The 23459-nt window shown below is 41.8% G+C and overlaps 1 protein-coding gene across 1 annotated transcript; it reads left to right on the plus strand.

Annotated features, from left to right (window-relative positions):
• Positions 1 to 573: 573 nt before the first annotated feature.
• LOC111870333 lies at positions 574 to 11591 on the plus strand. The gene is made up of 4 exons (XM_023862525.2): positions 574 to 691; positions 2295 to 2462; positions 9140 to 9288; positions 11229 to 11591. Exons 1-4 carry the CDS (start codon positions 602 to 604, stop codon positions 11320 to 11322), a joined length of 501 nt encoding a protein of 166 aa, XP_023718293.1. The 5' UTR covers positions 574 to 601; the 3' UTR covers positions 11323 to 11591.
• Positions 11592 to 23459: the final 11868 nt, after the last annotated feature.

Here is a 23459-nt window from a genome sequence, read left to right on the forward strand (position 1 = left end):
TAATGAGTGCTTAGGTTCCATAAAAAGCAGATACATGTTGTCTGTGCTTCCACATGGACCACAGGTTTCTTAGGAAGGTCCCAGCATTATGAACTTAACACTTGCTAAGATTATGAAGTGTGTAGAGGAGAAATCTGTACAGAGCAGCTGTTATGGGTTAGATGTAATGAGAAACAGCTACAGCAAGGAGAGCATATATTTAGTTACTATAGGATTCTGATGATGGTGTATAACACACTGATATATTGGGTTTTTGGACTTTATCCATCATCCTGGTTTTTAAGATAACTAATAAAAACATGATGTTTCAGAGACTGGATCTGTTTCCGTCCTCAGGTGAAGGAAAACACCTATTCTTCACCTCAGGACGGAAACAGATCCAGTTTCCGAAACGTGTTTTTATTAGTTATCTTAAAAACCAGGATGATGGATAAAGTCCAAAAACCCAATATATCAGAGCATATATTGTTTCATGTATGGTGTTGTACAGCCATGACTGATAGAAGATGTGACGCCTTTACAGAACTGTACAAATTCAGAGAAGATTTTAGTGGGTCCATATGATGAGATATATCCAGCAAGTCATGATGCAAACCAGGCCATGAATATAAAAGTTGAGGAAGTCTCAGATGCAGAAGAGGAAGCAGATCCTGTGGAAAAAGCAGTTCAGGAAGTAAAGGCTGAACATGAGGTGAGCTGTGTGTTTCTGTATGTCCACAGTTAGGCAGGAATTCCAGTTGTCTTTGTCATCTCCATTTCTCTCTCTCTCTCTCTCTCTCTGTGCACATAGAACAACTTCACTGCACTGCTGACTCACCTTTGAAGGCCTTTTTCTGAAGTGTCACTAGACAGTTGTAGTTCGTTGAATTTTGTTGCTTGTGATGTATCACTTCCCCCTTTTTAAGCAGTTCTGATGTAGATGAAATTAAATTTTTTGTAAACTGAACTGTATTTGAGAGAAATTCTATAGCAGCAAAAATCCATAGGGAATCACAGAACTGTTTGCAGTTAGTTAACACATGTTAGAACCAAGAATTCAAATTACTAGAACTCTTGTGAGCTAATTCCAGTGAATCCTACAAGATATTTTTCTTGTGATGAAGGTTACAAAAGATTCTGCATTCTCTTGCAATAAGAGTGGCAAGTATTGTACTCTATGAAGCTGAAGAAACATTTCTTGCTGTGAAAGAAGGTATTGTGTTTCATGCTTGTGTGCACAGACAAGAGTTTTATTTTCATATGTCAATTCTCTTCATCAGAGAAACTAAATATTTTGTTACCCGCTTCTGTTAGTTTGCATAATCCATGTGGACAGTTTCTTACACTTGGGTGGTAACGGTTGGGATATTCTGTAGGTGAGCAGTGAGTTCAAGGAGAGAGATGTGGGTAAGTCATGTAGTGCACATGCAGCAGTGAGAAGTGCGTACAAAGAGAAAAACACCACTTGGGAGACCTGAGTGCGAATGGAAAGTTGCTATTAAGATAGATTATAAAGAAATAATTTGGAAGGGTTTGTACTGAGACTGTTTGCCACAGAATATGGAGCCATGGTGAACACAGTAGTGAGCCCTTTCTGGCTTTCTCAGTAAATCCTATATGCATTCCTCTTCTCCCCTTTGCCTGCTATAGGAGCTGCCCATCTCATCCTCCTTGACTTTAGCTTTTAGGTACAATAAATAACTTCATGGGGGTGAGTGAGTCCTTGAGAAGCCACCAGTTGCTTGGCCACTGAAGAATTTCCCAACATTTTATAGAACCTGGAAGTTTATTGACGTTCACAAAAACCTGTCACAAGTCCGTATCTTGAGCCATATTAATCCAGTTCACACCACCACATCCTATGTCTCTTAAAGATCCACTTAAATATTATCTTCCGAACCTATGCCTAGGCCTTCCTAGTGGTCTCTTTCGTTCTGGCTTTCTCAGCAAATCATATATGCATTCCACTTCCGACCATGCCTGCTATATGAGCTGCCCATCTCATCCTCCTTGACTTGATCATATAATTATGCTTGGTGAACGAAGGTTACAATTGTGGAGCTCTTCATTGTGATGTTTTTAGGTACCAAAAAAGCAGATATTTTCTGTACTGCTGCAGTGACTGATAGTTTCTCGGGAAGGTCACTGAACTGTGAACCGAGTACTTTCTAGTGATCATGATAGCTGTAGAGAAGACACAAAACAGCTCTTATGAGTTAGATGTGATGAGAAACAGCCATAGCAAGGAAAACATATGCTGTTTAATGTGTGGTGTTGTACATCCATTTCTGAGAAGGATGTGATGTTTTTTACAGAACTGTACAAATTCGGAGAACACTTTAGTGGGTCCATATGGTGAGACATACCCAACACCTCATGGTGCAGATCAGGCCACAAATGTAAAAGCTGAGGCAGTCTCAGATGCAGAAGAGGAAGAGGATCCTGTCCCAATAACATTTCCAGAAATAAAGGCTGAACCTGAGGTGAGCTGTATATGCACTGTTAGGCAGATAACACAAATGTGTAGAAATGCTGCTTGTCTGTCTGAGATCCATCTCTGTGAACATGAAACAGCTCTACTGTGCTATTGACTAGATTTTGAAGGTTTTTTTTAATGTGTCTAGGCAACTGTAGTGCGTTGAATGTTGCATGTGCTGTACCATTCCACTAAGCCGTGCTTTGTTACTACATCATATAGTTCCCATATCATTTATTTATTTCCTGGCTTTGATGCAGCCTCTATCCATGTAATAACATAGAGCTGTCATTATGTTGAGGATTTGTTATAGTATAACTGATAATTCTCTATAGCTTTGTGATAATGTTTGACAGATTACAGACATGTGTTGCCTGTTGCCCTTTGTTTGAAGTAAATTTAATATACCCGACACTCTGTGAGTTACCTCTGTACCTGCTATCAGGTGATTGGTTGTCATGACAGTTTCTTTTGTTGTTTTCAGTTAGACAGAAAGGTGACTAAACATTAAGATACAGAGAATGTGTAAGAGGTATAAAAACAGTAGTGAAGAACTGCAATTGGCAAGACATCCTAAAATATAGACGCAGTTGTGGTGAAGTGGAATCTGCAACGGATGTAATTAAACACACAAATAAAGCTAGTAATGAACATCAAAGAAAATTTCTACATGTACATATAGACGGAGGTTCTTACTTTTCTCGGCATGTTCACAGTGACTGATGCACCACTGGCTGCAAGGTGCATACAAATTTTGCCAGTGTATCAGTGTGCCTGTGGCCAGTAACGTTTGGAATGAAGTATACAGTTCACAGGTCACAGAAATTGTTGAAAATGCTGTCGCCCTACACGTAGACATTCCTTGCACCAGCAGAAGGGGTTCTGATTAACCCTTAAAGCTGTTGTGCCAGAGTTTGTGATATTTCCCTCTGAATATTTTTTTAGTTCTTCCTCATGGGTTTTATTGTTTTAAACTTTGTCCTGCAGAGAACCACAGAAGAAAATATAAGCATTAAGGTCGGCTGAATGTGCCTGCCAAATACCAATGCTGATATTTCTGTCCCCAAAGATACCAGACAAAGCTTGCATAGATGTACATGAAATGTGGGCAGTAGCTGAGTCTTGCTGAAACCAGCCATAGAGTCTTTCTGCTTTTGTAACTCTCGAAAGAATTGTCTGAGAATGACCTGTACATAATTTTTTTTTTACTTGTTTTGGGGGGTGGGACTGAGTCCACTTGGTAAGGTGGTCTCTTCTGACCTATTGTACCGGCCCCTGATGATAGGTGAGGGTGATTGCGGAGTAATTGATGGAATGAAGATTAGCAGGGGAAACCGAAGTACTCGGAGAAAACCTGCCCCAGCCCCACTTTGTCCACCACAAATCCCACTTGACCAGACCCAGGATCGAGAAGCCAGCGACTAACCGCTTGAGCTATGGCGTGGCCTTCGAACTGTACATATCTTTCACAGTGAATTGTTCTGTTAAAAAGACACAGGTAGAGCACTCCTTGCTGCCCTTACAGCATGCTAGACTCAAACTTTCACTGGATGGAGCCATACTTCATGGGTTAGATGTGGATTTAGTAAAACCCAGTAGCAATTATATTTTGTATTTATGTATTCCTGCAAGTGAACCCATGCCTTGTCAGTTCAAGATGAATCTCATCTTCAGTGATCCACTGTAGAAACCAACTGCAAAATTGAACCTGGCTAGCTGGATCGCACAGCTGCAAGGCATGCATTATTACTAGGGTCCGGATTTTTATGAATAAATGCATGCAATTGTGACCCCAAATTACATCACGTATATCATAAAAAGTGTAAAAATGACCTTAAATATTAAATTGGAAATATAATTTCACAATTTTAATTATAACTTTTACTAGAGTTTAAGAATAAAAATGATGACTTGTATGATAGTAGGCCCTACTTACCAAATTAGCCGTATTGTGTTTCTGAAGGAAAGAAAACTGATGGAATTGGAACATTTCATACTGGATTAAACCATTTCTTGTTTTCTTTTTAATACTGATTTTTGCATTCATATTCTCTTAGCTAAAAACACAATATAGAACACAAGCTTATTCGGCTCTCAGTTTACAATGTTTCCGTAACAAAAGTTATTCACTTCTCAATTTTCACTGTTACAATTGCAATTTATAACTACATGAATTTTTCAAATTTGAAAGATTGCCGATTGTCACTGAGGATGGTTTTGTATTTGGACAAACTTCGTTCCACATCACATGATGTCACAGGAGCATAATTGAAGAATGTCAGGTCATTTGGTGACAGTTCTGGATCATCATCAAATGTTGCTGGTTTACCGGAAAGTATATGAGCAGTCTTGCTTATTGTTGAATAACCAGCATTCCATTGAAGAACACTTTCTATTTTGGTTTTAATCTTGTTGCTTACTTCACCATGAGATGAGCTTAGTTCATTCTCAATGCTTTTTACAGTGTCCCACGCATCACAGAGTTCAGTCCCTACAATTTCCAGACGAGTTATTGCACTTGAAATTGAACAGAAGTTCGACTTTATATATGTCAGATTTTGTGCTAGAGCGGTAGAGAAATCCTTGACAGCTTTAATTGATGTTGACTCGCAGCTGTCAAAGTCATTAACCACTTTCTCAATGGTTGTGTAATTTTCACAATAATATGCCACAGACCCCTCCCCCCCCTCATGTGATGAAAGGCTGTGGAGGAAGTGTTCTTTCCATTTGAAATTAGCCTATCTACGTCTGGAAAATTTCTTAGAACTTGTTCAGCCACTCTCTGCAATGCACGAGCGAGGCAAGTAATATGGATCATATTCGGGTAGAGAATTTGAAGTCCTTTGGCAGCCTTCCTCATGTATGGAGCAGCATCTGTTACTAGGAGAAGGACATTATTTCACTGTATTCTATCTGGCCACAAGAAGTTCATGGAATTATCAAATAGGACAGCTGTAGTCAAATGATTTGCTCTTTCAAGAACTCCACGATCAAGAAGAAATATATCTGCAGGGTCCCAACTATAACATTCGAGATATACCGCCCATCTGTGTCAGAAGTCTCATCCAAGGAAACCTATATCTTGTTGTCAGCAACAGGTGTTCGAATCTTATTTAACATATCTTCATAAGATATAGAGAGAGAGAATTTTTCTTAACGTCGATCACTTGGGATAGGATGACAAGTGTATGTCTCCAGAAATGTTCTGAAGTGCTGATTATGTAATTTCTCTATTGAAATATTCAAAGAAACTGTCTATTGACACAAATCGTTCGAGAATTCTGACCTGTTGTTCGTTGAAGAAGAAGAAGAATTAGCGGAATTGTTTTTAAACAACAAACTTTGTCTGTTGTCCTTTATAGATACTCGTAATCAGCTTAAACATTTAACACATTTAGAAGTTTTACAGTGCTGCTGCACAGTAAATCGCTTTTCTGCTGTAACTTTTATGTTGCATAGCTTGTAATGAAATATATCTCCATCGGTACTAAACACTTTTTCACCAAACTCGTGCACATAACTGAACATGAACTACATGTACTCTAGGAATTGTAAAGTCAAGCTGAAGTGTTTGAAGGCCCTCCACATACGAAGGGGGACCCAAAAATAACCGGAACCGACCTGTTGCGCGCGCATGCTTTGTAGTTACGAGTTGTGCTGCTAGGTGGTGTTAGCTGGGGGTCTCCTGCAACTGTTAGTGAGCTGGCGTCAGTCTGAGTTAAGTGTTTTGTCTGTGGTGCTCTGTTGTGTGCGTTCCTGTTTCAACCCTTTGGCGATTAGTGAGATGGCCGACCAGAAGGAACAAAGAGTGTGCGTGAAATTTTGCTTTCTGTTAGGGAAAACTGCAGCCGAGACTGTTGGGATGCTTCGGCAAGCCTTTAATGATGATGCTTTGGGGAAATCACAGGTCTGTGAGTGATTTTCCCATTTCAAATCTGGCAACATGTCAACAGAAGACATGCCACGCCCCGGGCGTCCTTCGACAGGAAGAAATGACGAAAACATTGCCAAAATCAAACGTGCAATTGATGAAGATCGTCGAAAGACCATTGACCAACTTTCTGAGGAAACGAACATCTCATGGAGCACGGTCCAGCGAATTTTAACCGAAGGTTTGCACATGAGACGGGTGTCTGCAAAATTTGTTCCTCGCTTGCTCGGAGATGACCAAAGAGAAAACCGCGTGAATGTTTGCCGCGACTTGAAGAGTGAAGTGCAGAACGATCCAGAATTTCTTAAAAGAATTGTGACTGGCGATGAGTCTTGGTGCTATGGGTACGATCCAGAATCAAAGCAATCATCAAGCCAGTGGAAAACTCCAACTTCACCACGACCGAAGAAAGCGCGTCAAGTGCGATCCAATGTGAAAATAATGTTGATTTGTTTTTTTGATGTGAATGACATTGTCCACAAAGAGTTCGTTCCGCCAGGACAAACAGTGAACCAACATTTTTACCTGGATGTGTTATGAAGATTACAAGAGAGTGTGCGACGGGTCCGAAATGTGGAGAAATGGGAACTGGTTGCTTCACCACGACAATGCTCCAGCCCACACAGCTTTGATGGTCCGACAGTTTTTGACAAGCAACAACATGGTGATTGTGCCTCATCCACCTTACTCACCCGACCTGGCTCCGTCGGACTTTTTTTTTTGTTTCCACGGATGAAGAGAAGTCTGAAAGGAAAGCGATTCCGTGATGTGGATGAAGTCAAAGAAAACACGCCTAAGGTTTTGAACAGTATCCAACCTCAAGAATTCCAGCACTGTTTTGAGCAGTGGCAAAAGCGTTGGGACAAGTGCATTAATGCACATGGACAATACTTTGAAGGGGACTAATATACAGTTCAATAAAAATGCAAAAATAAAAAATAAAAATAAATTCCGGTTATTTTTGGGTACCCCCTCATATATAAATAGAATACTTTCAAAACTGGAATGGTTATATGCCTGGCTAGCCAGCCTTTTCCATCTTAGTATGTTGTATATAGTATAGTAAAGTGGAGACTGGGGAAAGCCAGCTAGCCAGGTTATAAATGTTGCATTCCACAAATTTTGACTTTGTAACAGCAAGTACAGTCCAGTCAAAAATATGGTTTTTAATACAAACTTCATGCACTTGGAACTCTATACCACATTGGAGCAACAGTCCAGTCTGAAATTTATTTTGTAGTACAAAACATTATGGAGCAAAAATTGTACAGTATATCAAAGAATTTATTCTAAAATGACAAAAATATGACCTTATTTCAAAATTATGCCAAATTATGCTGTAAAACCAATAAAACTTTAAAATATGCATTTATATGCACAATAAAAAAGATATAATTTCAGTAAGAATGAGCGGAAATGTATACAGTTACTAATGTCTTATATGATTTAAGCTGCAGCAGTTGTGTTGCCCTTCTTGCACTCTCCTCTGACACTCCAGTCTCTTTGAGCTAGACATTGAGCACTGGGCACTTATTCTTTTGTTTTTTGTCTATTAATAGTCTCATTAATCAAAGTTTATTCACCAAATTGTGAATTGTTTGTCTCCTGGGACTCTTTCATCACAAATTTTTCACCGGCGCTTACTAGCAGAATTGTATTTGGCATAAGTGTCATAAAGAAATGCACAGTGCTCTAAAGTATATCGCATCATGATAGAACCCAGTGCTCACTAACAGTAACAGAACAAATGACTAATGGAGTTGATAACTGCCGCCGACTGCTGACAAATCATAAACAAATTCCCACACATGAACTGCATTGATTATCGTGAAATATAATGCCATCAAGCCGTCCACAAATTTATTAACTTCCCTTAATTCCAAACATTATGGACCATCAGGCATGTTCATTCTCAAAATTCATATCTTACTCAGTCGGCTCTGTGCTGGTCACCGGGAAACGCAGAGCTGTGAACCAGTCAACAACCATAAGAACCTCCCTGTACAAATACAAAAAGATAAATCTACTTAAAGATAAACACAACGAAGGCAAAAAACGTTCAATATAAGGTGCTATCAGAAAGTTCCTGGGCTTATTGTTGTAACTGCATTAGTGAAAGAAGATGAGAGTGGAGGCCAATAGCCTGTTGCATCAGTCTGCCATATGACACGTTGCTCTGAACATGCATTATTTTTACTCTAATGCTTTTTCCACTTTGTGTGTCATTTTGTCCACGATGGATGGCAAAATCAAGTAGTGTGTCTGTATCGAGTTTTGCATGAAACTTGGTAAATCCACTGCCAAAACTCTTTAAATGCTTTGTGAGGCTTTTGGAGAATGTTCTTTAAGTGGGACAGTGGTTTTTGAATGGCATTCACATTTCAAGGCTGGTCAAGTGTCAGTTGAAGGTGGCAAACATTCAGGGCGACCAAGCACCAGCAAAACGACAGAAAATGTTGAAAAATTCCAGTCCTCGTCCACAAAGACTGACACCAAACAATCCATGAGCTTGCAGACACGATTGGGATCAGTTATGGAGTTTGCCAGGAGATCTCAACAGAAAATTTGAACATGTGCCATATTGCCCCCTCATCACGGCAACACACCCATCCACACATCCTTGAAAGCCACAGAGTTTTGACTAACAACATGGTTCTCGCTCCCTGTCCTCCCTACTTGCCAGACTTAGGCCCCTGTGATTTCACTCTTTCCCAATTTGAAAATGGAACTGAAGGGACGATGTTTTGAAACAGTGTTTGACATCCAAAGGGAATCACAAGTGGTACTCGACAGCATTGAGGAAAATGTCTTCCACGGCGCTCTTGAAATGTGGAAACAATGATGAGAACTCTGTATACGTTCCCAAGGAGACTGTTTTGAAAGAGATGGTAGACAATATGAAGTAAGTTAAGTCAGTATTTCTTTTTTGACCTAGTCCAGGAACTTTCCATCTTGTATAGTATTCACACATGGTCACCCATAAACGAAGCCCGTCACGGTAACCAAGGGGTCCGAGGCATGCACTCCCTTCACTCACTTGGAAGCTGGAATTGTGGGTTCAAATCCCACTCAGTGGATGAATGTTTGGTGTGTACGTGTGTGTTTCTGTGTTTGCGTACAGGTAGAGACTTGTGATGAGCTGATCACCCGCCCAAGGAATCCTACAGGACGTCTGAGATCTGGTAAACCAAAGTGAAATAGAGTGTCTTGGTGGTAGGTCAAGGCCTAAATTGGGGCTGTAGTGCCAAAAAAAAATACACCACACTATGTGTTAAACACTGTACATCTTCCTGCTAGTACCACCCAAGACACCGACCACATCACCAGCACAGCACACAGACATGTTATCAAGTGAGGGACAGGTATGAAAAAATTTGCAGTAAATCTAGTGACATTGCTCCCTCACCCAACACAAGCTAAAGAGAAATAAGTAATTACACCATGTTATGTCTGCAGGCTGTGAGACAGTAATATATCAATCATGTTCTGCACAAAATCTGCATAGAAATAGGAACACTAACATAAACCAGAATGGCTACAAACTTACGCAGTCTCGGAAGTTATACATAAGCAAAGACCTCGCTGCACTCTCAAGTACATAGGGTTTTAATTATTATTATTGTTGTTATTTTGGAACCATGACCCTTTTGGTGATGATTCTGCCAAGGTTGAATGTGAAATGCTATATGTGTTACCATGCTATAAAGAAATTTATAAGCTGGAACCAAGCAAGGTTATGAAGTGCAAACCAGTCAGGCAGGACCTTCCAGGTTTCAGTGCATGCACACCCATACAGAATGTAAAGTTACTGTACTCTATATTTTGGATGGTTGTGGCAGTTGCAAATTCAAGGTACTGATGTATTAAATTTATACATGTAAAATATTGTTATTTTAATGCAGTATAATCATTAGTTTTGAATGGGTGCAGAAATTGTTCTGTGGTTTGTTGAACGGTTACGGAGATAATGGCCCGAGAAAAGTGTGGTTTTCTGGTGGGTCCAAGCACTGTACCAGTCAGCTGACAAGTCTTATCAAAGTTTGTCCTTGAGTGTGGTGATGACGAGTGACACTAGCCGCATACACTTGCATACCAGAATGCACAGTCAGCAATGTTACATCAGTGCTTGCCTTTCATGTGTCATGTATAGTGCTTGGAACCCTAACGACAACTATGACATGGCGTGCAAGTTTATTTGTAGTTCAATTTAAGGGCTTCATGTCAGTCACAAGTTAGTTTGATGTTATGTACATTATTAACATTATGCAAACCACATATTTATGACAGTTTTAATATGTTTTTCATAATCGACAAGTGTGTAACACCTGTCAAAGTTTCACACTTCTCTGGCCATTATCTCCGTAACAATTCAACTTTGGACATAGGTGTTTTGGGTTATATCAGCATACTTTTAACCCTCCCAAAGTCTGGCACATTCCTCCTGGGACACTCTGTATATTGTTTCAGGGATTTTGCTGGGCCATATGCAGCCTTTCTTAGTATCATTTTTTAGCCCAGCCTTTATTGTTATTTCATTCTAGGGGCCTATCCACTATTAACTAGATGCGTGTCCAGCCTTACAAATGCATAATTTTATTTAATTTGGAATTTGTTAAACAGTGGCAGTGCAGCTTAACTTTTGTTGACTCAGAAACCTCCATACATGCTGATGGACTCAGGCACACACCACACAAGGGGGGTGTGTGCTCTCTCCCTCCCTCCCTCCCTCCCCTCTCTGTCACCACTCTCACGCCTACTGATTTAACATCTCACTGTACTGGAGCTTCAGACTTATTTCTCTTCGTGTTAGGATTATTCATGTTATTTACTTTCATTTTCCAGGGTAATTCGAATGAACTTCAACCTGTGCATGGCGAGGAGCAACGATATTCCTGTGATGAGTGTGGAGAATCATTCAGTCAAGAGCAAATTCTGATAGCACATCGACACGTACGTAGTGGGGAGCGGCAGTTTATATGTGACATATGTAATAAGTCATTCAGTCATCAGAGTAGTCTGAAGACACATCAGCGCATGCATAGTGGGGAGAAGCCATTTGGCTGTGATGTATGTAATAAGTCATTCAGTTTTCAGAGTGCTCTTAAGACACATCAACGCATGCATAGTGGTGAGAAGCCATTTTGTTGTGATGTTTGTAAAAAGTCATTCAGTCAGCAGAGTAATCTGAAGACACATCAACACATACATAGTGGGGAGAAGCCATTTTGTTGTGATGTATGTAATAAGTCATTCAGTCTTCGGAGTACTCTGAAAACACATCAGCGCATACATAGTGGGGAGGAGCCCTTTATATGTGATGTATGTAATAAGTCATTCAGTTTTAAGAGTGTTCTTAAGGCCCATCTGCGCATACATAGTGGGGACAAGCCATTTTGTTGTGATGTATGTAATAAGTCGTTTAGTTTTCAGAGTGCTCTTAAGACACATCAACGCGTACATAGTGGGGACAAGCCATTTTGTTGTGATGTATGTAATAGGTCATTCAGTTTTCAGAGTGTTCTTAAGACACATCAACGCATACATAGTGGGGACAAGCCATTTTGTTGTGATGTATGTAATAAGCCATTCAGTCAGCAGAGTAATCTGAAGACACATCAGCGCATACATAGTAGGGAGCGGCCATTCATATGTGACATATGTAATAAGTCATTCAGTCATCAGATTAGTCTGAAGACACATCAGCGCATGCATAGTGGGGAGTGGCCATTTTGTTGTGATGTTTGTAAAAAGTCATTCAGTCAGCAGAGTAGTCTGAAGACACATCAGCACCTGCATAGTGGGGAGAAGCGATTTTGCTGTGATGTATGTAATAAGTCATTCAGTATTCAGAGTGCTCTTAAGACACATCAACGCATGCATAGTGGTGAGAAGCCATTTTGTTGTGATGTATGTAAAAAGTCATTCAGTCGTCGGAGTACTCTGAAAACACATCAGCGCATACATAGTGGGGAGAAGCCATTTTGTTGTGATGTATGTAATAAGTCATTCAGTCGTCGGAGTACTCTGAAAACACATCAGCGCATACATAGTGGGGAGGAGCCCTTTATATGTGATGTATGTAATAAGTCATTCAGTTTTAAGAGTGTTCTTAAGGCCCATCTGCGCATACATAGTGGGGACAAGCCATTTTGTTGTGATGTATGTAATAAGTCATTTAGTTTTCAGAGTGCTCTTAAGACACATCAACGCATACATAGTGGGGACAAGCCATTTTGTTGTGATGTATGTAATAAGCCATTCAGTCAGCAGAGTAATCTGAAGACACATCAGCGCATACATAGTGGGGAGCGGCCATTCATATGTGACATATGTAATGAGTCATTCAGTCATCAGATTAGTCTGAAGACACATCAGCGCATGCATAGTGGGGAGTGGCCATTTATATGTGACATATGTAATAAGTCATTCAGTCGTCAGAGTACTCTGAAGAGACATCAGCACATGCATAGTGGTGAGAAGCCATTTTGTTGTGATGTATGTAAAAAGTCATTCAGTCAGAAGAATAATCTGAAGATACATCAACACATTCATAGTGGGGAGAAGCCATTTTGTTGTGATGTATGTAATAAGTCATTCCATAAAGAGAGCCATCTGAAGAGACATCAGCGCTACATGTTGATGTTTGCAGTAAATCATAGAGCAGCAGAGATGGGTTTAGACTAAAGGAACAGTAATATAGTTTTGCTGTGTGTGGCATGCTTGAATTTTGTAGAATGCTGCAATATATTGGAGTTGATTGCTTTTGAACTGATGGTAAATGAACTGAGTCCCATGGTACAAAAGATCTGTGCCCATGAGTTCCATTTGATTCTGATTGCTGAATGTGTGCAGTGCCCTGTCTTGTTGAGTGGAAACAGACATGACATGACATTCTCCTACAGTTATGTTAATTTAGCAGCATCAGGCCAAAGATGATTTTTTAGGAGATCTGAGTATGATGCTCTGGTGACAGTGGTCCCTCTAGGCATGTAGTGCTCCAAGATGATGCCTTTTTCGTCCCAAAAGAGAATCAGGATAACCTTCCCTGCTGATGGTTGTGTTCGAAACTTCTTCGGTTTTGAAGATGACGAATGGCGCCATTCCTTGCTCACTCTCTTTGTTTATGGTTGGTGGAAGTGAACCCACTTTTTTGTCCCCAGTAACGATTCTTGCAAGGAAGTCATCACCTCATTCAAAGCACCGCAGAATTTCTTCACAAGCATCAATACGTTAGTCTTTCAATTCAGGAGTCAGCTGCCATGGCACCCATCTTGCAGACACTTTGTGAAACTGGAGCACATCTTGTGAGCCGTGTCCCCCTTCTATACGGGTAAGGGACAGGCCCGTAATTAAGTACTTGCTTGCTGGCGTGGTGCAGTATGCCTCCCTAGGATTGGATTAGGGATCTTGAGAGAGGAAAACCCAGGTCATTACGACAGGCCAAGCTGGGTGGATCAGCTAGGCAGGAGCTAGTATGGTACATATGGCGACACAGTGTACATATACTCAAACACTTTCCTAAAACATGGAAATATATTGATAACTTGAGTATACAATTAAAACATGCCTGAGGGGCGGTTACTGGTTATTACATACAGTGGCTGACTGAAGCAGAATTACACTGCGCCTGGCGGTGCACCAAATCAACTATGCCACGCCTCATGGTGTATCTAAAAACATCCAGTACACATGTACTCAAATCAACTTTTCCTATCACAAGGAAATACATTGATAACCTGAGTAAACAAGGGAACCATGCTGAAGGGCAATTACTCGTTATTACAACCTCTAACTAAAACCAAAATTACACCCCACCACACGGTGCAGCAAATCAACTAAACCACACCACATGGCGTATACAACCAAAGCCAATACTCCTTATGGCGTGCACAAATCCACTAAGTCACTTACTTGCAGTTTGGCCAAAGAAACTCAAAACATTTACCTCACGAACCAGCCAGCCCCGACTAGCTCGTGAGGGATGCTTCTCCCCCTTTGATCCGCAAAACGTGCTGAAACAAAATTTCAATATCATCAAATTAATTGTTCCAAAAACCAAATTTAGTCGTAGCAATGTTACCAGACGAAGATGTAAGGGAAGAAGAGGACGATCGCTTATCTTGACTTACCATGAAGGCTTGCAATCACGCTAAGGAGGGGGGGGGGTGAAACACGTGATTCTGACGTAAGTGGGAAAGAATGGACCAGCTCGCATCCTGGTGTCTGGAGAGGCCACTCCAAGGAGCTTAATGGAGAAGAACCATTGCACGGTTCACGTGCACAATGTTGTGCTGAACCATGACTAATGTTTAAACTTGCTGCAGTTTCATTCAATGTCACTCAGCGGTTTTCCCTTACTATGGCTTCAACTGCTGCAGTGTTCTCTGGAGTCACAACTCGATGTGCCTGACCCAGATGAGGAGCATCTTCCACTGAAGACACACCATTTGCAAACTTCGCACTCCATTCGTACACTTGCTGCTGTGACAAACATGCATCACCATACTGAAACTTCATTCTTCGATAAATTTCAATAGGTTTCACACCTTCACTACACAAAAACCAATAACAGAATGCTGTTCTTCCATGGTGCAAGTCTCAAGTGGGGCAGCCATCTTATACTGGTGGTGTGACGGTATTCGTGTATCTGCACTATGCTGCAACCTACAGGCCATTCTGCATGCTGTTTGTAGCACGCTTACAAACTTACAGGATACTGTCACGAAATTTCGATTTTTTATTACAAATTTAAGGTTTTCATTTGACTCACCCTCATATATAATTCTTTAAAAAAATTAGGCAGTGTCCTTAATATTATTAATTGGAATTCAGAGGTTTCATGTAGTGGAATGACACTTTTAATTGTACTTAAATTTAGTGCAGTTATGCCCCTCCCTCCATACCTGTTTTCTTCACTGCCTGAATGAACTGCATCATAAATGAAGCTAATTATTGGTCACTCTGAGCAAGTGATCTCTGATTACTTACACTTCTCTTGCCAAGGAACGCTTGCTTCATTTTGCATAAGATGTACCATACATTTATCCCTTAATAACTTTGCATCAGCAGAGCTCTTCCTCATGTGTCACCACACATTCCTGTCGCTGCATCACCAGAACTGATCCTGCTCCATGGTCCTGGAATATGTGTTCAATTTTGTGTGTCTTCACCATATAAAGTAGTGCGCAGTGCACAAATGGATTTGCAAGTTGCAGTTGTCCTCAGAAAAGTGTGAAGGTAGGCTGATGCTGTGTATTCTGTATGCTTAAAGAAGGGAATATGGAGTGAAATCATCTGGCTCACGATAGGGACCAGTGTCTGGCTGTGAATAGTAATGAACCCTTGCATTCCATTTCATGTTGGTAATTCATTGAGTAGCTGAGCAACTAGTAGCTTCTCTGGAAAGGTGCAGCTGTGTGAAGTTGGTTAATATTTGGCATTTGAACTTCTAGATTGATTGTCTGGAACTGGAATTTGTTGTTGACCCCATCCTGCTGAAGCAACCCAAATGTGTGTCTGATGGTCAGTAAGTCTGGTTTCCCCTGTTATATACATTGGGGTAGTACAGTATGTTATGTATGTATACACAAGCACAGTGACTCGCATCCAGCCAGTCAGTTTATGAAACCCTGTATTCCCACCAGACTGAAACAAACCTTGAATTTTTCCAGTATGTGTCTCCAGTTTAATTACTGCTACATAAGAAACTCCAGGGAGCTGAGTTAGTAATCACTAATGGAAGTTGTTATTTTAGAGACCTCACATCCCACTGGTTGTAGAAACTGTTTTAATGTATAAATTTTACATCACATTGTGAGCACATGCTGTGCACAGCAAAACAGTTGCTTGATGTAGCTGATGCAGCAGAGGGACTGACATGAAGAGCCACGTGGAAAGGATGGATGAAGAGACAAATAACAGTACAGATGTCGGGGAATAAGAAATATGACTGAGAAAGCAAATAACAGTGAGACTCTGAACATGACATAGAAGCCTGTACCTTAACTGAAGGAGAAGAAAAAGTTTCTGACTTACGCTTCATTCACCAAAATTCAGAATTTAAAATTGGTATTGTATATCACTCAGAATCACTTGCAGGGTTTTTGAATTCTCTTCATTGTGTGGTGTTCACAAAACAAGAGAATTTACCATTTCAGGAACTGGGTCTGTTTTGGTCCTCTCTTGAGGAGGGGGGCCACAACTACTCTGCTGGGCCCATTAGAAAGGGCTCTTCCTAGCAGGTCAATGGACAAAGTCCAAAAATCCAGCAATTCCAGAAACCTTTAGAATCTACAGGTATCCTACAAGAGTAAATGTTCTGGCAAGCATGTGTTTTTTAGGGTTTATTTTATGATGCTCTTAGTATTTTAGGCTACTTAGCATCGAATGGAATAATGCTTGATAAGTGGTGAACTTGGAACAATTTTAAACAAAGCAGACATGACATTTTTCCCTGCAGCAACCAAAGAATAACCTGGAAAGAGTCATTTGGTACAGCCTGTATCCCCACAGATAATCGGTTGTGAGTATAGAGAGCAACCTCTGCACGAATATACTTGTCACATCATCAAATTGTTTCATGTCTGTGATGTTCATTGTTGAATTGGATGATAATGAAGTCTGGTTGTGCCATGTGTGTACCTGTAGGTCGTCATGCTGTATGTTCGTAAGTAATGGAATACTGAGATAATGTGAGCACAGTACAGTTGATACAAGGTCAGACTTGCTGGGGCACAGCATTTAATCAGCCCACATCTGCTTTTGGCACAGATATTAATCGTATAAACCGTGTGGAACAGAAAGATGTGGAGATTGTGTCCATTTCACTGTCAGTGTGGTCCTACTGTATGCATGTCATGTCATATGCTAACATAGCCAAGATGGGCCAGGGAAGAATGGTTCTTCCTCCTTGACACTGTGGGGTTGAATGGCATTCACCCTTCAAGTAAGTTAAAGGAAAAGGTAGTGTTGTGAAAGGACGGAGCAGTGGAAGCATCCCTGGTCCCCTTTACACACATTGGAAGAGACCCCGGTACCAGTTTGATAGGAGGCTGGGTGGGCCCCAGGACTAGTCTCTACAATGTAGAGATGAGAAAAATCATACCCCTACCTGGACTCAAAATTCCAGTCCGTGTAAGTCATTAGTCCAGTATAATCCACTAAATTGCTGATGGTTTTCACCACCAAAGTTGTTCTTGGTTTAAGGCACCATCAGGACATATGGTTGAAGTTTTATTCTTTGCAAGACCATTCATGTGTTTGGAAATACGCTCTCCTCAATGAGAGGATGTGTTGGTCTGTCTGAGTAGGCGCCACAATTGCTGTTCCGTAATTTTGCACAGTTACCCTCACTCACACATCGTCCAGGTGAGGGCACTTGTACTTCATGGGCACTTTGCAAACTTTGTGAATTTATGCAGGATATACACAGAATATCTGTCAGTGCAGGCTTGAGCATCATATTAGGCCTTGACTTGTTTTCTCACTCCAAAGCAGCTGTTATTTTTTTTTATTGCTAGTGGGGTGGGACTAAGTCTCTTGTACTGCGGCCACTTCTGGCCTATTGTACCAGCCCCAGATGATAGGTGAGGGTGATTGTGGAGCAATTGGTGGAATGAAGATTGGCAGGGGAAACCGAAGTACTCGGAGAAAACCTGCTCCAGCGCCACTTTGTCCACCACAAATCCCACTTGACCAGACCTGGGATCGAACCCAGGCTGCCATGGTGGGAAGCCAGCGACTAACCGCTTCTGCTGTGATGCGGCCACATAAGTCACTTGAATGTGCTTACATAAATTTTAGATGTGGATTTTATATCTGGTTTTAGTAACTAATCATGTTGTCAATGCACGCATCTATGCCTAAGGTGTATGTACCGTGTGGACCAGAGGTTTACCGCTTCACAGAGAATGTAGTGAAACTGTCGTTCTAGAACTTTTCAAGTTAATAATCTGCATATTCAGTTAAACTGTAATTTCAGAGTATCCATGTAGATTGGAAATTAGACTTGTTTTTGCTGTGGTGGGACTTCTTTTTTTTTGAAATGAATGTTGGTACATACTAAAAAGATTGAGAATAGCTGTTCTAATATGTGGCATGATGAGCCAGTATAAAGTAGTCTGAAATACAAAGTAACCTAAAGTTGCCCTAAAATGTGAACTTTAAGTGCTTATAGGCATATTCATTGTTACAGCCATCACGCTGAAGGCATACTTCAACTTGTTGAGCCAGTTTCCGAACATCCATTGAATATGTAGATTACTGTGTTCTGGGTAGTCTGCTTGAAAGGGAGGCAGCACGTTCCCAAGAATATCCATACCTCTCCACCAAAGTTCGGTGACATCCCAGAGGATAGTAATCTTGATATTCACGGCTGTAAGAGCCTCAAATCTTACTTCATGCTGTTATCTTCTGGGCTACTTTATACTGCGAGATAATGCACATAAGATAACCTGTATTATATTGTATTGCAGTTTCAGTTTCATGCAGCCCCAACACCCATCGCACTGCATCACTCGATGGTGGTCCATACGTCATCAAGTCTCTAGAACCTCATGACCATCCATTCTTGATGTTCCGTTTTTTGCTCGTCTCGTCTGGATTGTGTCTGTCTTGTCGCGAATGGCTTCCAGCCCTGCCACCACTTCTTGGTCGGCTTTCCGTTCAGCATTCCATATTTCTCCATCGGCTTTCCACTTGGCCATCATTTTTTGAAGTTTGCAAAGCAGCACGTTATAGCTACCTCGTTAGTCCATTGTTGCGCTCACTTTTCCTAGAAACGAGCTGTAAATATTCGCCCTATTGTTGAGTGCGCTTACGCGAAATGTTTATCGCGCCGTTGCCTAGCCATACAAGTTACAATATTTTGAAACACCACCATGAGTTTTGGGATATACTTACATACCAAAATTATGGCTTTTTATGTTCTTACAAGCAGTACTTAGGTTAATGAGTAATAATAAAATGGTCTTGGGTAAATAGGAGCTTTGTGTAATGTGGTTGGAAAACTTTAAAACGGAAAAGAAAACCACTGGGATGTAAAATGAACAAGAAGTTAAGGGTCACTGGCTTTGATTATAACAGAGAACTAGTCCCAGTGAGGAGTTGAGTGTGCCCTCCCCACTATGACAGTTATTTTGTATGCAGTTTAAGTACCCTTTGTATATATTGTGACATGTTGAGCTATGGATGACGCCCCTCCAGCCGAAGTGACCCGAGCGGAGCCGAAGTTAGCCGAGTCCCGGCATCCTGGTAGCTATGCAACGCGCGTCAACAGCGGTGACGTCACCAAGGGGTACTGCGGGTTGCTAGGCAGCGCGGGTAAACAGTGGTTGCGAGAGATGACGGTAGTAACAGCGGTGCACAGCGTTGCTATCACGACGGCACCAGACAACAGTGGTGCTTATTACGTGGCCGTTTTCAGTATTGTCCGATCGAGGCTACATAAGGAGCAGCGAAGGCTATTCATAGTCAGTTCTCAGTCCTCGAGCTACCTCCGAGTTAGTTCCGAGCAAGCCTACGAGCGAGTGTGTTATCAACGAGTTCTCAGTTCGCAAGTTACGAGTTACAGACGCGTGTGCGATAACTAAGAAGTCAGCGAGCGGAAGACTTATTGTGTGCTTTCGAGACTTAGCGCGTGCTTTAGTACAGTTATGTCTGGAGTGTGTAATTCAGGGAGACTTGTATAGCTCCCGCGTTATTAATACGTGAAGTCTACTGACAATAGCGTGATTTGATTTGAGAATAAGGTTATAAATTGTGAAACCCCGCAATATTGTTATAATTGATTGTAGCCGTGATTTGTAGGTTGTTAAATAAACCAATTAACAATCTCTACGGCGTATTCAGTGACGCAACACGTTACAATATTTTAATTTGATCACTTGAATAATAACTCTTTCATTACAAGTACACATTATCCAAGTGGGTAAGATGCAATGTGACCAAATCAACTCACGAGGTAGACTCTATGTAGAGAGTTGCGTAACCTGACGCAACATTTCGCAAAAATTATAAGACCTGGAGAATTTCTTTTGGGACGCTTTGGAATATTTTAAGAAGGAATGGATGCTGTAAAGCGGCTGCATTTGTGGTGTAATTAGCTGAGGTTTGTCACCCGGGTATTCACCGTGGATTGATAGCCAATCGGGCCATTGCAACATCACGCGACTCTCCGCAGAGCAAACAGTCGCTTCCTAACCAACCAAGTAGGAGGCAGGTCCTCGTTCCTCTTCCGAGGAAAAGGACAAAGAAGACAGCGCTTTTATTCGAAACGGAGGTCGACGCGCGTCGCGTTAATTTTACTCGTAACTAAAATTGTATAATATGTGTCAAAAAATATTGGTCCAACACTGATTAAAAAGCGAGACTCCCAATAAAAAAAGGTGTAGTGTAAATATATCACGCTCTACCATGGAAAAGCTCGGTACAAGCACCCTTGAAGGAGGGTGGATGTGGTAGAATGAACACCGCAAATGAAACGAAAAGAATAGTAAGACCGAATGCAGACGTTGGTAGCAGGAATCCGCGGAAACAACGGGAAGAAAAGGAACAGGGATGCACCGTTAGGCTATTCGGGACGAGCAACCTTAAGGAGGGAGCAGTGTTACGTGTCTGCTCTATGTATGAAATGTTAGGCCATAGAGGCCTCGGGGCACACGCGCAACGGGAGAGTTGCTGGGAGCGTTGCTAGGCGACAACTCTGTGAACGCTTGGATAGCGCAACAGGAAGTAGGGGTCAAGTGACCTCTGCGTTTCTGCGAGTGACGTCACATCCCCACTCATCCCGTCACTACGCAACGCTCGGTAAACACCCCTGCCCGCTAAGCTGTGACCTTACGCAACAGTGGATTCCGTGCAGCGACCTTTGCTAGAAAATCGGTCGGTAAACACGTCCAACAATATATGCTGCTTCCTGTGTGGTCCGCGAGAAGCCTATGTAAGGGGTTTCAAAGAAAAATGTACCCGTTAGCCTTTGCCACATTTCCATTCGTTTGATGCATATAGAGCACAGAGTTGCCTTACGCAATGTCACAACTGCCAACAGTTTGGCCACGTCTGGGCCAATTGCAAACAACCTCCCCGTTGCATGTGGTGCGGGGTGGCCAACTGCACAAAGAATGTCCAGAGAAGGAGAACGCTGCCTCCACTCCAGTTTGCTGTAATTGCGAATTGAAGGAAGGACAAGCCACATCCCGCCAAATATCGGGGCAGCAGACACGCGAGCAAAGGAGGAAATCGCAGAGAGCACCCAAATCTACATAGGGAAGGGTGTTCTCCTCGAATATCGTTACTCCTGGAGTCTCTTTCGCGGCGGCGCTCCGTGGCAGCACATCGCAGGGGCAGCGACCTCAGACACCAAATTCCAGTGGCAGTTCCACCGGAAGCCACGAAACCGAGCCTCCCGGTCCCTGTACAGGAACAAAAAACAGGTCAGTCAACTCAGGCCACTCATGTAAACAGTCCATCTCTCGACAATATGTTGAGAGTAGTGACTGCAGTACAGCAGATTATGACAGAGGTCAGTGGTGCAGTGTCCGAGGAGGAAAAAATAATGGCCAGTACTAAAATCGTTCTAAACCTAATGAAACAAAATGGCCACTAGAGTTCATAGGCCCCTCAAAATCATAGCATTTAAAGCGAACGGCATTGGGAGGCAGCGCTACGAGCTCAGTAAACAGCTGCAAGACCTACACGTAGATGTGGCCCTGTTTTCAGAGACATCTGAAAACTCATGAGAGGTTCTTTATTCCAAATTACCACTTTTATAGAATCGACCGCCACTCAGGCAGAAAAGGCGGAACTGCCGTTGCAGTAACCTTCATCGGACGAACGTCATCATANCACCCCTTGTTTCAGTAGAAGCGACAGGGGTCTGCATACCAATTGGTAATAGCGAAGTGCTGCTTGCAGCTGTTTACAAATCTCCGGGCAAAGCCTGGAGAGATGCTGACATCACTGAGCTCTTAAGCTTCAGACGAAAGTCTATTTTGGCAGGTGATTTGAATGCTAAGCATCCATTTCAGAATAGCAGAGTTTCAAACCCCTCAGGCTTGAAACTTACGGATTTATTTGATAGGAGTGATTTCGAAATTTCAGCACCACAGTGCCCCACTCATTATTCCCCTGCGGGAAATGGTGACGTGTTAGACATCGTGGTTCACCAAAATATCAGATTGTCAGATGTCTTCTTCTCTGATATTTTGGACTCAGAACACCTACCAATAGTATTCCACATACTGGATCACGTTAAAATTAGGAATCCTTCGGTACCCATTGAAAAATTTACAGATTGGGAGCGGTTTCAAAGCCTCGCTTCTGAATTAATATCACCTAAACTAGAAATTAATTCGGGGGTAGAATCCGATAAAGCGGCACGCGACTTTGCAGCCTCTATTGCTTCGGCATATAGGCTGTCGACAAGTAAAGTTACACTTTCGGACATAAACAGCGATCTTCCTGGTCTAGATCGTTTGATAAAATATAAACGGAAGCTACGAAAACTGTGGCAAGAAACCAGGGATCCAGCGTGTAAAACGGCAGTCAGTTGGGTCACCAAATCCATCAGGCGAATGACCCGAAAAAAGACACTTGAACGGTGGGACACAAAAATAGGTAACGCTGAAGTCACACCTCAGGGGATATGGCCCATACGAAATCTCTCTTAAAAAGAGACGGACCAAGGGCACTAACTGCTATTTATGGTTCTTCTGACCTTAAATTTCGCCCTTCGGTTAAAGCCAACGAAACTGCCGACTGTTTGGAAATACAGTTCACTCCGCATGATCTGTGCGACGATAACCATGAACGGCGGGTGGAGGCCAGAGTTCACGCTCTGCTGGAAAGCGTAGACGACAAACCCCCCTCAAAGGATCAGACCATGTGACGTTCAGAAATTAATAAAATCCCTGAAATTAAAAAAAGGCTTGTGGAATTTACGGCATCCCAAATGAATGCCTCATGCACCTTCCAAGGCAACCAGTGGTTCACCTAACTCATTTATTCAATCATTGCCTTCAGCTCTCTCATTTTCCAACAACTTGGAAGGAAGCAAAAGTAATAACTTTACCCAAA

The sequence above is a fragment of the Cryptotermes secundus genome, unplaced genomic scaffold, assembly GCF_002891405.2.
Source record: "Cryptotermes secundus unplaced genomic scaffold, Csec_1.0 scaffold1363, whole genome shotgun sequence".
Lineage (NCBI taxonomy): Eukaryota > Metazoa > Arthropoda > Insecta > Blattodea > Kalotermitidae > Cryptotermes > Cryptotermes secundus.

Bases quoted from the DNA above. Each gene is read 5' to 3' on its own strand.
- LOC111870333 (XM_023862525.2), top strand. From the start codon at position 602: ATGAATATAAAAGTTGAGGAAGTCTCAGATGCAGAAGAGGAAGCAGAT. The intron at 2,463-9,139 runs GTGAGCTGTATA...GTTTTGAAACAG, and splicing joins AAATAAAGGCTGAACCTGAG to TGTTTGACATCCAAAGGGAA. The intron at 9,289-11,228 runs GTAAGTTAAGTC...TTCATTTTCCAG, and splicing joins GAGATGGTAGACAATATGAA to GGTAATTCGAATGAACTTCA.